The 14764-nt window shown below is 39.5% G+C and overlaps 1 protein-coding gene across 3 annotated transcripts in view; it reads right to left on the bottom strand.

Annotated features, from left to right (window-relative positions):
• The window catches only part of EEFSEC (eukaryotic elongation factor, selenocysteine-tRNA specific), a 124489-nt gene that overhangs the window by 48644 nt on the left and 61081 nt on the right, over positions 1–14764 (bottom strand). For all 3 annotated transcript variants that reach the window (XR_006014201.1, XM_042017085.1, XM_042017095.1), the window contains exon 5: positions 8605–9246. Coding sequence is in view for 2 of the 3 variants with exons in the window: in XM_042017085.1 (XP_041873019.1) it covers positions 8605–9246 (642 nt within the window). In the remaining variant the exon portion in view is untranslated. The remainder of the gene's footprint in view (positions 1–8604; positions 9247–14764) is intronic.

Below are 14764 nucleotides of genomic sequence, written 5' to 3'. Positions count from 1 at the left end.
TATTAATCTATGCTGCATTCCCGTTATGTGGGAAAGGCAATATCAACAGATATGGAAAAGAGGAGGCTCAAGAGTGTTACTACATCCTACACCATCCATCTCCAGATCAGCCAGCCTTGGCTTTCTACACAGATTAAAAACCCTGTGATGTTTACTATCCAAGAAAAAAAACAAGAAACGGGCTGTTCTGTAGACAAGATGGAATGTACAGGTCTTGACCTGCATTTGTAAGCACGACACAGAGAGGACTGCCAAGCTGAAGAGGGCTCCTCTTCCTGGAGGAGGTTCTGAGCAGCCAGGAGGACTCTGGTGGTACCTCCATGACTTAAAAACATACAGGCAATTTCTTAACTATTTTCAAGTATTTTAACTGTGGTGATTTCAGGTTCTCAGATCCTAAACATCCAAAAGGATACATCAGTAGGACATGGCAAGTCTCATTTGGAATATTGCATAGACCTGGCACGTAGCAGGAGGTCAGGTATAGTGACAGTAAGTTAAATTTCTTTCTAAACAGCCCACAAATAGATTGAGGAGGGCAGGGGGAACAAAGAGCAGAGGCTTACAAAATCCATACTGGAAATTAAGCAGGCAACAAGGACAGGACAGGCCTGGAAAGAGCTGCCTGAAGCAACCGATGCTGAGGAAGGGAGATAGCTGGCTCTTGACAGATTTGCATTCCCCTCTCATGACACAGCATAGACATACAAATATCCTGAGTCTGTCCCCTCCCCTAAGGATCTCTAACTCCAGTATTGGATCTGCTACCTCTATTGGGTAACAGCTTCCTTCTGCCATTTGGCTAACAAGGTTTGTGCTATCAAGGAACAGAAGCCTCTGCTACACAGTCAGATATTTGCAATTCCAGCCCCAGTGAAGGTGTACAACAAAGGCATGGCCATGCTTCAGTAATACGGAGGTTTAGTTTTACTTTATCTTTTTACTTTAAAAATACCTAGGAAATTAAATAACTTAGGTTTTATATAAATGTAAGTTGCAGAATTGGGCACTTAAGAAATGCCAGATGTCCATACAACCTTATCCCTGTTCCTCTTTGATATGCCCCATGATATAGTCTTTACATGACCACATCCAAAAAAATTTCAGAGGAACCTTGCCTTATTAAGTGCACAGGGTAGAGGCACAGGGGAACAGAATTAATGTTGCATAGGCAACTGTAAATCTGGTATTTCCTAACTTTCAAGTTCTTGATTTTGCAACCTACGTAACATTCTTAATTTATTTTTGTATCCAATAAATAAAATGGTGTATTGGTTGCCTTGCTGACAAACTGATTCCCCCACAGGTGACTCTTACACAACCTCAGAAAAATCAAGACCAGCTGTCCACACACTTGCAAGACTCAAAAGCATGTCTGCATTTTAAATTTAATAATATAAATAATAACCATAGGTGTTACTCAAACCTTGCAAAATTCTACTACCCAGTCACATGGAGCAAGCCATTCTTTTGCTGATGAGTGAAAAAAACCATTTTTTTTCCTATGGGTAAGAAAACAGATTCTGCAACTTACCTGGTTCACTTTTATGACAAATTTATTGTACTGTGTTAACCCATATGCTGAGTTAGGCTATATCAGGAAACATCACCATCCTTTTCTCAGCAGTGTTTAGCAGAAATGGTATTTCTGTTTAATGGGCAGTAAGCCCTCCCTTCCCCCTTCTCCCACCAAGCTTCTCAAACTCTTTTACTCAGAAACGAAACAAGAGGCAATAAATAAATGCATCTTTTATATTCCTATTTAGCAGTGCATTTGAACTAGCGAATGTGCTGTGCACTTTTATTCACCTGATTGCCTTAATCTCTGTATTATTACTGTATTTAGCATACCATCAGCAGCCAAGCAGAACCAAACAAACTCATGTTCAGACTTCAAAGCAGGAAAAATATTAATTGTGGCGTCTGCATGTTTATAGTAGATGATGGAGTGACATCCACCACTTCTCCCAGCTAGAGTCACAGAGGGTTCTGCAGACAGCCCAGGCCACTGCTTGTGCCTGCAGGCAGCACTCAATCAGATTTCACAGTCTGGCCTTGTTACTCACTTTGTGCCCCTATCAGCCTGCACAGCCCACCTCAGTCACCCAGAAAGCATCATTACCTGGCTGATGCAGGGTTTTACTTGCTATGCCCCTGGCACTACACTGTCACTATAAGAAAATAACAGATGCAACATTAGCTCCAGTAAGGCAACGAAACATCCTTTACCTAGAAATACGTTTGATGGAAGAATCTAACTATCCAAGAAGGTAAAATTTAATTCTCTTCATTCATAGCAGCACCATGCAACCACGCAAAAGAAAATTCAAGGAACAGTATTTTCTGTCGCACATGTTTTAAAAACAGTCTATAGGTACAACTCTGTGAAACAAATTCTAGTATTACAGGTATGTGGAAAGGATTCAGTGAAAAAAATACTGGTGTTGCTTATGCATGATCCACCACCGAGGAATGTTTCCAGACAGCAATACTCTGGTACTCCCACATTAACCTACTGCCTCCTCAAGCAAAGGTAATGTCCACAGAACTGGTCACATCCCTTAAATTAATCACGTCAAATGTTCCTATTCACTCATGGGCAAGTCCATTTTTCCTCCTATGCACCCTCCTTCAGCAGTCTGGTTAAGTTTGTGGCTGAGCTACTACAAACTTGGCATGTGCTCAGTAACTAAATGTTGCTGTTTCTACTCATAAAAAGCCATAAGGAATTAAAAGAAAAAATATGGCTCATAGTTTTTAAAAACCCACCATTTTCAAAACTGCTGCTTTTGAAAATGTCTAGGTCCCCAAGGGACAATCTGGGTCATTGCTGGTCATCAACAAATTTAATACCATTTTGTCACAGTTCCTGCAGATGCTGACTGGTACTCGTCTCCACAATATCCCATCCTTCTTCTGAAAGGCCAGAAAGATCTGCGAAGTGATGGAGACAAAGACCTTCCCTTTGACCACTCAGGTAATGCACTTGCTCTGACAAAGCTCTTCCTATCCTGCTGTAAGAAGAAGAAAAAAACCCAACACTTTTTAAAGATGCTGAAAGATAAGCTTTCTCTCCTCCATTCAGGCTTCAAAAGAGATGCACTGATAAAGATCTTGATAACTTACCCTGCTTTCACATCTTGCTCTTGCAACAAAGAGTTTCTCCTTGGGGACACTTAGATCACAGCAATATCCAAACAATTAGTTACATGCTCTTATTAAGCAATAAGCATCCCTAGAAACTAAGCATGCTGGCTATGTGATGGCCTCAGCCCCCCAGAGAATGAGTACAAGAAGAAAACTCACTATCCAGAAACCCACAAAACCTGTGAACAAAGTGGCTATTAACAAAACCAGGACACCATGCACCATGATTACCATCATGTAAAGCCTAAGAGCAAGGCAAGTAATGAGAAAGATACATTAAAAACTTTGAAATAGAGAAAATTCTTCTAATTGTCAGAGGAACACAGATAAAGTATCTTTAGAAAGGACAAGCAATCTGCTACACTTAAAATGGGAAACCATTCCAGCCAACACGTGTGTATTTTTCACTACACAAGCCTGAAGTGCAGAAGGTGCAGCTCACACTGTGCAAGGCAGAGTTTTCCTTCTCCTTTTGTTTCTGCCACAGAGCTACTGATTTACGAGTACCCTTGACAATAGGACCCTGTGGCAACCATCCTAAGATAAATCCTGCTTGTGCAAACATTTTCAAAACAGGCAGAATATCTGAGTCATGCAGGAAAGCATGATGCACTCCTATGGTTCACCTTTTAGTTGAAACTCTCTCCATTCAACCTGTATGTTCATGGAAGCTGAAGAGCAAATAATGTGACAAATACAAAGGATTTATCCCAGGAACTGAGTAACTGTTTCATGAGTCAGACTAGAATTAACCTGCAATGCTGCACAGAGGTGAAATTCAAAGAAGGTATTTCAGAGATGATGTAGGATTAATACAAGTCTCTGCCCACAGAACTGTGAAGAGCTGAATGGTGAGCAGCTTGTCTCCAGAAGCGAAGCACAAGACCAAGGACAACAGTTGCCGCTAATCTTGGCCATTTGTCTCCAACTCCAGGAGCTGCTGACCTGCTGCAGCTCAGCAAGCCCACACCCACCACCAGCACTGAATGCCAAATCAGAGGGACAAAACCTCCTTCACACTCGTTTACCCTTTTTTTACCAAGAATCCCACATCACACTCCTTAGAGCCACACTGGAGTTCACAATAACACTCTCTTTTACCTTTTTATCAGTACAAGCCACTTGTTGCCAGCCTAGCTTTTTCCTATTGAAAGCACATTTGTCAGGCAGCCAAGGGTTTGCAAAAATAAAGCATCCAGAGGGCGACAGTCTCTGTCTCCACATAACCACACCAGAAAGATGCTCTTGACAGAAACTTCCTCCCACTGAACTTCTCCCCTCTCTCAAGTCCTCTCTGCAAGAGGAAAGCTGGACTAGTATTTCATATTGTTTTTGAAACCATCAAGTTAAGCAAATACAAACCTCCGCCACTGCCCTCTTAGTTCTGATGGAATAGCGTATTTTGATTTTCCTTAAAACTTACCATACTTACTTTAACATAAAAAAAACCAAAACAACAAACCAGTCTAAAGCAAGAGGGAGCATTCACACATTTCCATAGCAGCTCAAAAATATCAAATTATATAATACCAGATAAAAACCATTACTGCAGTAGAATCACACAACTTTTTCATAACCAATATGCAATCCCAGCACCTCAGACAACACTAACTTCTTGTATACTAATTTGTCATAGACCACAGTAATACATATTCCCCTTTACCCTCCTTCCCCCAAAAAAATCAGTGGATAAATAAGCAAGGATGCACTACAGACAGGCATACACAAAGATTTTGAAGAACAACAGTAGTCAAGTTTGATTCTTTCTCTCCCAGTGCTCCACTCCATCTTGGCATTAGAGAAGTAAGATACCAAAAGGAAAAAGTGAGCAGTAAAAAATGCAATGACAGGGTACTTGAATTTTTGTAGAACATTTCCATTACTTCAGCAGATGAGAAAAAACAGGAAGCTTAGGCATAAGATTTCATGTAAAATGTACTACTTGAAGACTGTTCACTAGCTTAAGTATGACTTTTTACTTTAAAATACGGTGTAGTAAATGCCATAGTTTCCATGGATTTGATTTCTATGTGAAACAGGAAAACTGTCACACTTCCTTGTAGAGAGACAAAAAAATGCTGGAGAATAAATATTCTTGTTTTATTAAAAAAAAATTAACCTTACAATCCAGAAGGGTGCCGTGCACAAGGGGCACATGAGAAAAATACCGTGATGCTGAAACGTAATGAATTTACAGTTCTTGCTATTCCATCAGTGCTCAGAAAGTAATCAGAATAGGAACAAAAAGCCAAACCATAAATGCCTGATTTCTCCTGGGTAAACTGGTAGTTAAACTGCAGGGAATTTATTTTAATTCCAGCAGCAAGCAGGGGGGCTTGGGAGACCCCACATCAGATTAGCAGCAATGTTTTACAAATGGGCACTATTGAATTCCACTGCATCCCAGTTATGGGAGCATGTTTCTATCCCGAACCTGGGAAGGCGGACGTTACATGCCCCTGCCTCCCTCTCTCCCAGCCTTTCAGGAAGCTATGCAGCTAATTTTCCCCAGCAGTATTCTCTGAAGGAAAAGTTCTGTTCTTGTAAAGGTAACATGTATTTTTTAATTATTATTATTATTATTATTTTATGCCTCCCCAGGGAAGGTGAGGAGGGGGGAGCTTCCTTGCTCAACAGAGAAAGAAATTTTCCTGTATCAGTGCCAAGAATAGACACCCTAAATTCAGCGATCCTAATCTCCAGCCATCCATCAGCAGCAGGGTGGAACCAGCTGATTCAGATTTTCTATTAGCTGGTGACTTTGTGTACAAAAATAAGTCTCTGTACCACCCAATTGTTCCTGCTGCTGTGCTCTGCAAAGCAGACTTAACCAGCGGCTACTTCGGCTGTAAGTACTTCCCCAGCAGGCCCTTTATACCTGGCACAATCCTCTTCCCACCAACTCTTCCAAGTCCCTGAGTGCTCCTGGGACTTTACACCATGAGCCTTTCTTACATTATTTGCTCCATCATCCCTTCAGCATGCATCAGGGAAAATGCCAGCTCCAAGCATCTGCAGTACCGCAGAAGGCAAAATCTGGGTGCAAACAAAGCTGCAGAAACTCCTTGATGGCAACTGTCCCTTTACAGGACCGATGAGTATCCATACACACAGTGATCAAGGCACATATATAGGGCACGCTGTGAGACAAAAGCAGGGTAAAACAATAAACCTCCCTGATCTACATTTTAAAAGGCACAGGAAGATAAAACAGTTCACTAACATAGCCTAATAAATTACTCTGTTGGTCAAATATTAAATAACCCATGTTCATTGGTTATTTTTTGGGCCAGAAAATAAAGTATGTGTAATTGATTAACATTATTCCATTATTTACACAGTAAAATCAAGAGCAGAATATATAAACTGGCAAACAGTTTGAAAATAACACTAAATAAAAACAATTGAAATTGTATGACCAGAGCTAACAGCAAACTCTGTTAAACCCCATCAGACAACTCACACAGTTGGTACTCGGCAAGTTTTCAAGTGCCATAGATCAGTGCCATGTATGGGGAGTAAAAATAAAGAATGTGGGACCAGCTCACCTCAGTTAGAGAAAAGCATATGTCTCCATGGCTCACACAAACTTCTGTTCCCATTCTTATTGTAAGCCAGGTCTCACTGGATCCTGGCAGCATGAGCCACACACAAGTGAGTCAATCTCTAGCCAAGATAAATGCTAATGTTTCATGAGTTCAGAAAGCTCCAGAGCGCCAGAAGAATGACAGACATACATTTGGTCTAGAGCTTCTCCGCAGCATCGAGCTCAGAACACTCTGGACTCCTAGTTCTGATTCAGTATCTCCGCCAGCTAGAAAGAAAGGCAGCTGGACACATCAAACAAAGGAGACAGTACCCCTGCTACCAAAATTGTGAGGAGTGACTGCAGATTTTGGGTGTTTCAGATAACTCATATAAATAAAGATAAAATTTTCAGAAAGCTACAGACATCTCCCTCCTAATTACCTCCCTTCCTACTGACAAAACCAGCGTCCAAAAAACCAACACAATGCCACAGGTCTGTTATTCCTTTGAAATAAAAGGCCTCCAAAATCAGAAGTGGAAATTCGAAGGAGAAACTCATTTTCTGGTTTGGTTGGGGTTTTTTTTTGAGCTAAAAATGCAACAGAAACCTCAGGAAAAAAAGGAAGAAATATGAATTGGCTATTTGATCAATTAATTTAGGGAGGCATTTTGAAGAACCTCACTAATCATGCCCTAGCAGGAATCTTCCTACTATTAAATTAGTAAAGCAAACAAACAATATTCAAGAAGTTTTGCATTATACTTTGCAAACATGGTATCATATGCCAAGTGTTTAGTCTTCTATAGCAAATTAAGCAGAGATGTTATGCAATCCTCAACTCAGCTTTATAGAATTTTGAAAAGAAGAATGCTAAACATTTTGTTCAAACAACGAAGTTTGAGTTAGGGAAAAAACCCTAAAAGAGTTCTTTATCCAATATTTAATAGATCACCGATCATACCAATACATCAAGTAAACAAACGCTGAAGTTTGCATCAACTCTGTTCATTAAGGGGTAAACAATTAAGTCATTTATATATTGTACATCTCCAGCTAAACTATTCATCATGAAAAATTCCACTATGCAATGTACAAACAAGTGATTCCCCACTGTTGACTGAAGGGTAACTACCACCAAGGCCGAACCTATGCCATCAATGTAACACCAAACCACTACAGAGAGCACATCTCTCCACACTGATGGCAGAGTACAAACAAATCCCCTTTCATTTCCACTGTAGCTGCTAACTCCTCCACCAAGCACCTCCGTCTTCTGCCACACTGAGATGGGTCAAAATACAAGCACTATAGCAGATGATGATGATGATTACTACCTGTGTGACATAGAAACAACATGCCTTAGGCACAGCTTAAGTTCTCCATGTCATGAACCCAATTCCAACGTCAACATGCTATCACTTGTAAGGCATCCTGTAGGAAATTGCTTTTTTTTTGCATGCTAAAATAAATGCTCTTACTTATTAAAATGTAAAAATACAAAGAGATAATCACTTGTGTTCTTTGTGTTATTTGATCAAATGCTACTTTGTGTTTTCTACTGTCTTTATATTTTCAATGTACTGCAGACTGTGTAGAAGACGTCAGTGAAAAGCTGGAAGTTTGGTCACTTAGAAAGGTGCACAAAGCCAGTCTCTGGGAGGAACACACTGATCAGACTTCAAAAGGATCAGTGAAAAACCAGCCTCAAATTACTCAATACTGGATTGCACTGAATAAACCAGTCCCTTTAAACAGTGATTTCTGTTTGCAAGGAGACCAGATGTAATACATCTGGTGTATGAACATCAGAAAAACCTGTGTAAAGGCTCTGGAACACAGCAGTGACAATTCTGTAGCCCACCAACATATGTACTTACACAGGACAAGTATTTCTAGTTCCCATGTATAGCATTAGAGAGACAGCTTACCCTTTCCACTTGTCCTTCTTTGTGCTTCTGTTTGTACACTTTCAGCTTTGGAAGGAAAGTCTCTGTGTAGTTCTTGTCTTCCATGCCTTGGAGCAGTACCCCATGGAATGCCAGCCTGCAGGTATTGGCATGAATATCCGTATCCAGCTTAGAGCCGATCACAAGGCACAGTTTAGGACAAGTGACTGGTTTTTCAAACTCCAGCAAAGCCCACTGCTGTTTTGGGAGCTGGACTTCTCCTGCCTGGTCATTTTCTTTGTTCTCCTCTGAAGAAACCAAGTCCTTGGACAAATATTCCTCTTGATAAAGATAATCTTTTTCAAAATCAAAAACATTTTCTTGAATTTCTTCATTGAAGTCAGCAGGGGCTGGACTGAAAAACATCACTCTTCCCATAACTGTTTCATGACCAACTGTGATGTGGAACTTGGCCTTAGTCTGAAGGGCTCCTCGAAAATACTGAATTTTCTTCAAGGAAATTATGGCAGCGTGGATGGTGTGAAGTGAATCTGGGGTGCAAATTAGGCCTCGTTCCAGCAGTTTGGGATCAAACTGGGTCACACAGACACCTACTCTGTCACCCTGCATTGCATAAGTCACAGGAGTATGGAACATCTGCATGGACTTGACCTTCTTTGTCACCTACGGATGAAAGGGGAACAAAAAGAATGAAACAATTAATTGCACATGAGTGCATCATACATGTTTATGTCACATGATATGTACTTATATGGTGATGTATCAGCCACATATGACAGCCTGCTGTCTTGTAAGATGAGTGACCTTCTAGGAGAGTCCACAACTCAAAAAGTAGAAAGCCAACAGACTGAGAACTCCATCATTTAAAGTTACCACATATTTGTACCCCCTACCTTATTCTTTTTGTGTTCATGAGACTGGAAGATTGGCATGACCACAATTGTGTCGATATTTACATCATCTATGCTGCAGTGCCCTCAATACTATCTGCAAATAATCAGACATACCCACACCATGGAATAGCTTAAATATACTCCCTCAAGCATCTGCAGCATCAGAAGTATAGCACTACAATACCCATTCAAGCACCCATGTGCCTGTTTTCCCAGCCCTTCCATAAAAATCCCTTCACACACTTCCTTGACATAGTTGAATTAAACTGTAAAATGTTCAGAGCAAAAAAAACTTGTAATGTGTTTGCACAATGAACTCCTACGAACCATCCCTGCAAAATAATTAGTAATATAAAAGCCTACCCTCTCCTAGTCTATAGTTTTCCATATACTAAAAAAGAAAATCCTCAAGGCCTTCTTAGGAAGATTTGAGTGTTCATATATAGCTAGCATTGCTGTCACCAAAATGTGGGGCTCCATATCTCAGGAATATTGTAGGAAAAGTGAAGCGCCAAACACTACTTATACCAAAATTTCTCAGATGCTATCAAACTTTGACCTTAATGAGCTTGCTACTGTAATATTTATTTCAAGAAGAGGACAAGAATTAAATAGCTTTTAAAGATCAGTCTAGGCTGAGCTTGATCAGACTAAACCGGTTTAGTTTAACAAGGATTCATTTTGGCATTTTTTCTTTTTCAGTTCAGCAAACCATCACCCTTAATAAGTATCCCTATCCCCTCAAGTTGCATGTAACCAAAATTTTTTTCTGGTAATACAGCCACCTGTTGCATTTGTGCTAATGCTGGGTGCTTGGATAGGTAACCACTCTGCTTCAAGTCCCTACATTAGGTAGCTTTTAATACTGAAATTATATCTTTGGCAATAAAAAAAATATTTATCTCCTAAATAAATATTATATACTTGGACAAAAGTCCTTATGACAGTAAAGTTATATACAGCATTTTTAAAAGGCTGAGACCTCAACATTCAGATCCAAGAACTGAACTCACCATGAGAATGCTCAATTCCAGAGATAACTTTTTTAGTATGCTTTTATCTATATAAAATAGATCATACTGTGAGCGTATAGAACAACAACAACATTGCTAGGACAGATCTCAACTCTCAGTATAGTTTCTTCTTCCCTCTCCCTTTACTTAGCATCAATTCTCCAGTTATCGAAAAGGTTCGTGCCAAGTGCTACTGTGCAACTCTCAGCATTCAAGCCTTTATTTTCTTACTCAGCTGGAACTGTCCTTAAATCAATCTCCAACCACTGCATGTCCCTTAGTAGCCCATCTTCTAATCCCAGCTCACCCATTTATCTTCTAACTCCTGAAAGTAAAAAAAACCAAAAAATGCAAGCACTGATGAAGAGAATGCCAAACCAAAGGACTGGACTCAGCAGTGCTGGGCTTCATCCTCAGATGTCACACAGTGTCAGAGCACAGCATTTAGGTTGGACAGTTCAATACAGTCTAGGGAACTTAATTATTTTAATCACGGAGCTATTTACTCAGTAATTCATAATACTGAAAATATCAGCTTTTTTCCTGCATCTTAGCTGCAATGAGTAAGTGGAAATAAAACAATGTTTTTCACCTTCTCCTTTCCTACAAAGCCTGCTGCTCTGTATGGAGGACATCTCACTTGGCTCCAGATAATCTGTCTATGCCTATTCCCAACATCACTGGACTCGGAGGAGAACAAATTGCATAAACTTAGATCAAAATAGAGGAGCAGCTGGAAAGTCTTCTGGCTGAACTAATACCTTCAGTAACTGAAATATAAAGAGGCCTCCAAATAAGTCAGCAAAAAATGGTCACAGGCAATATACAGAAAGCTGTTAAAAAAAAAAAAAAGAGAGAAAAAAATGTAGCAGCTACATGCCTTCTGGAAAACAACAAAAACCTTGTATTCCATTTGGAAATCATAATTATACAACTAACAATACCCATGAGTTTCACCACTACAAATATTGTTTGGGTTCCCTGAGCCTCTGGCTGCTAACCAAAACCAAAAGAAACACCCTTTTACAGATTATAATGTTATTGTTATAACATTTTTCAAATCAAATGCCACATCAATGCCTGTGAATTCTTGAAGAATCCACAAAATAGTATGAGAAAGGAGATCAAGAAGTATGTTCGTGTAAGAGGAAAAAACCCTCACTAAAAAAGCCTAAACCAAAATAGTTCGTCAAGATAATTAATTAAGGTCAAAACAGACTTAAAAGGCCATTGTAAATACTTGGTAGTTTCAGTTTCAAGCATTTTTGTCCTCAAATATATTCATTATCCCTTTAGCTAAACCTCCTCAGCAGTACTACCCATATAGATAAACTGGAGAGAAACAATTTAGCATTTACCTCCAGCTTTCTACTGACTTACATAATTGTATTTTTAAAGGTTGGAAGTACAGGAGCTTGAATCAAACCTTTCCCAAACCCTTCCTTCTTTCATCCACTCCCCCTCCCTCTCCAGTTTCAATCATTGTTACAGTTGCAACAATGGCAATACAAGTAATGTTTACGGACTCCAAGAAGAAAAATAAAACTGAAAAAACCCAAAGTTTTCTAAACATGTTTCAGAGACATTACAAGCACTGCAAGAATTAAACTGCCATATGAAAAATAACAGCCCAACCCATTTTCAAAGACTTCTGTGATTTCACATGTGATAATACTGGCAGTAAATCTTTCCTCTTCTACAACCATGGATGGGGTCAATAAATTGGCAAGAACTAAGGAATCTACCAGCAGTGTCACTCCTCAAAACAAAACTGGAACCAGAAGATGCACAAGAGAACTGTCTAGTTCTCTATTTTAAATGAAGTCACAAAGACTTTATTATTAGCATTCCAGTTATTATATTTATATATTATTATATACATAATTATTTATGTATTATTATTATATTACCCACCTAAACAGATGAATGAAAGTATTACAGAAACAGTCTACATATATTAATCTGAAATATCTTTAACAGAATTTAGATAACATTTAAGAATAAAAAATGTGATTATAAAACACATTGCGTGCATATACTCAGAACACATCTTTGTTTTTAATTAGGTATCCATGAAACTTTCCTCAGTGTTACGCCTACTCTCTTCTCTTAAATTAACTCAAATGATTAGGATTGATGCATTCGACATGCAGCCCATAAACAACGATGAGAAGGAGAATGAACAAGTACTTTTGAAATATTCACTTCACATGATTAATCTTTTTTAATTGTGATTTGCAGTTCTCAACCATGGCGTGCAGAGCTGGCTTATATCAGAATATAAGGTGTGATCTGCCACATTCCTCAGTGTTCAATTACATTAAGCAATATACAATTGAAAAGTATCGCTTCCCATGACAGAAAGTTTGCTGTAATTCCTATGTGTAGGACAAACATTGCAGTGGAGTATGAACACAGAAGTATTTTCCAGTGTTGGATGAGGCTCCTGTTGATACATTTGCTCATGGTCTTCACAGTTTCAAATGCCAGTTTAAGAACAGTTTGGATCCTGACTAATTCTCTTTCAGGAAACATTATCCTAATTTAAAATACATTGAAAATTTGCAGAATCATATAAAGATACACCCACCCCACCCCCCCGCCAACCAAAGCCGGTCATCTGTGCTGCCCCCAGCTCTCTCCCAGGAGGGAAGCCCTGCACATCCTGGCTGTGCTCTCCCCAAGCTTTAAGAATCACCTGATTTCGGTGTAGCTGTGTTTGGCTTTCAGACAGGTCTGCTTGTCCTCAGACATGAGGAGAAAATGACACTGCATCACTCAACCTACTGGGAATCACTACCCCATGCTGATCTATCCAGGGCCCTGCAGATTATTTTAAAAGCCCATCTATATTTGTTCTAATTAGCATCTATTATTGTATCTGAAGTTTCCATAGGCCTATCAGAGAAAGAACACATTCGAGCCCATTCCTTTCTTCCCCTCCTGTTCTCAGTGCCAGAACTGTCAAAGGAGCACACAGCACAGTATCTTAACTGACCATAACCTCTGTTCCAAGAGCATGAAGTTCGTAGGAATTCGAATCTGACCAGAACAATGCCAGAGTGTGACTGGGGGGTGGATTAGATCACCCAAAGTGAGTCGGAGTTGCATCTCCTTCAAAAGGTCAGACATGGAACCAGTACAGAAGTGAATCAGGGAGTTGGTCTGCACCCACTGGATCAAATAACAAGACCCAGAGTAGCTTTAAATCATTGATTTCCTGTTTTCTGAGCAGACCATGAACATCAGTACAGTATTTCATTCCATTTCACTCTGACCCCGACTGACAGAGACATTTGCCCATGGTTTAAAATACTCCAAATGTAGGATTTGTCTTCAAGAGGCTCAAGTACATAAGTAAAATTCATCTTTGTTTTGTCTGGCCTTTAAAATACAAACCCAGAAGCACTGAAAAGGATGCAACTGACCTCCAGTATTAGATTTGTTTCTCCTATGCATATCTAGTTTCCCTATGTAAGGGATCCCTACAAGCTATAACACAGTTCTAAGCTTTCACATATTTTCTTTAGCTATACAGCAATGGATTTTTCAAGCAGGGAGCTGGGGCTGGATCACTCAAGTCCACACCTCTACCACCACCAGAATGAGGTAAAATACTTCAGAGCACTGTCCCGATCAACAGGAATTTGTAACTGAGACCAGCTATCACAAGTATGTTTGGCATTTCTTTGCATTTATTTCAAGCACCCCATTTTAGTCCTCAAACTGCTGTCTGGAGAACAACTTCTATCTTACATTGTCCATGAAAATTGCACAAAGCCCATTTTAGCAATCCACTCACAGTGGGAAAATTAGGTCTACAGAGACAGAAAGTGAACAATGTTGAGATGAACTTTAAAGTGACAGGCTTTATTGCATGTGAACCATGTAGGTAAACATGGAGAACTTGGGTTACCATTACAAAACTTGCCACAGACTTTGCTAAGAAATTCACTCACATTTTGTTTTCTTATGGCACAGGGGAATTGATTATATGTCAACATATAAATCAAGAGCCTCATGCTGAAATCTTACATCATTTGCAGAGATTTGCTTCCCTTTTTAAATTTTAATTTGTATAATCGCAATAATGTTCCTAAAGCATTATGTAAAGAACCATAAAAAGGGTGAGAAAAACATTTGTGTTCAAATGCAGATTGAAAAACGCAAAACAGAAATCAAAAGCACCCAACAGTTCAGCCCTTGAGATAAACAAATGTATCCAATATAAGAGAACCCATTATTTTAAGACCAAAGGAAAAGCCCACTAAGATT

Source organism: Corvus kubaryi, unplaced genomic scaffold (assembly GCF_017639235.1).
Source record: "Corvus kubaryi isolate FWS band 111438036 unplaced genomic scaffold, C.kubaryi_AGA036_p1.0 136, whole genome shotgun sequence".
In the NCBI taxonomy this organism is placed as follows: domain Eukaryota; kingdom Metazoa; phylum Chordata; class Aves; order Passeriformes; family Corvidae; genus Corvus; species Corvus kubaryi.
This window is presented reverse-complemented; position numbering and strand designations above follow the sequence as displayed.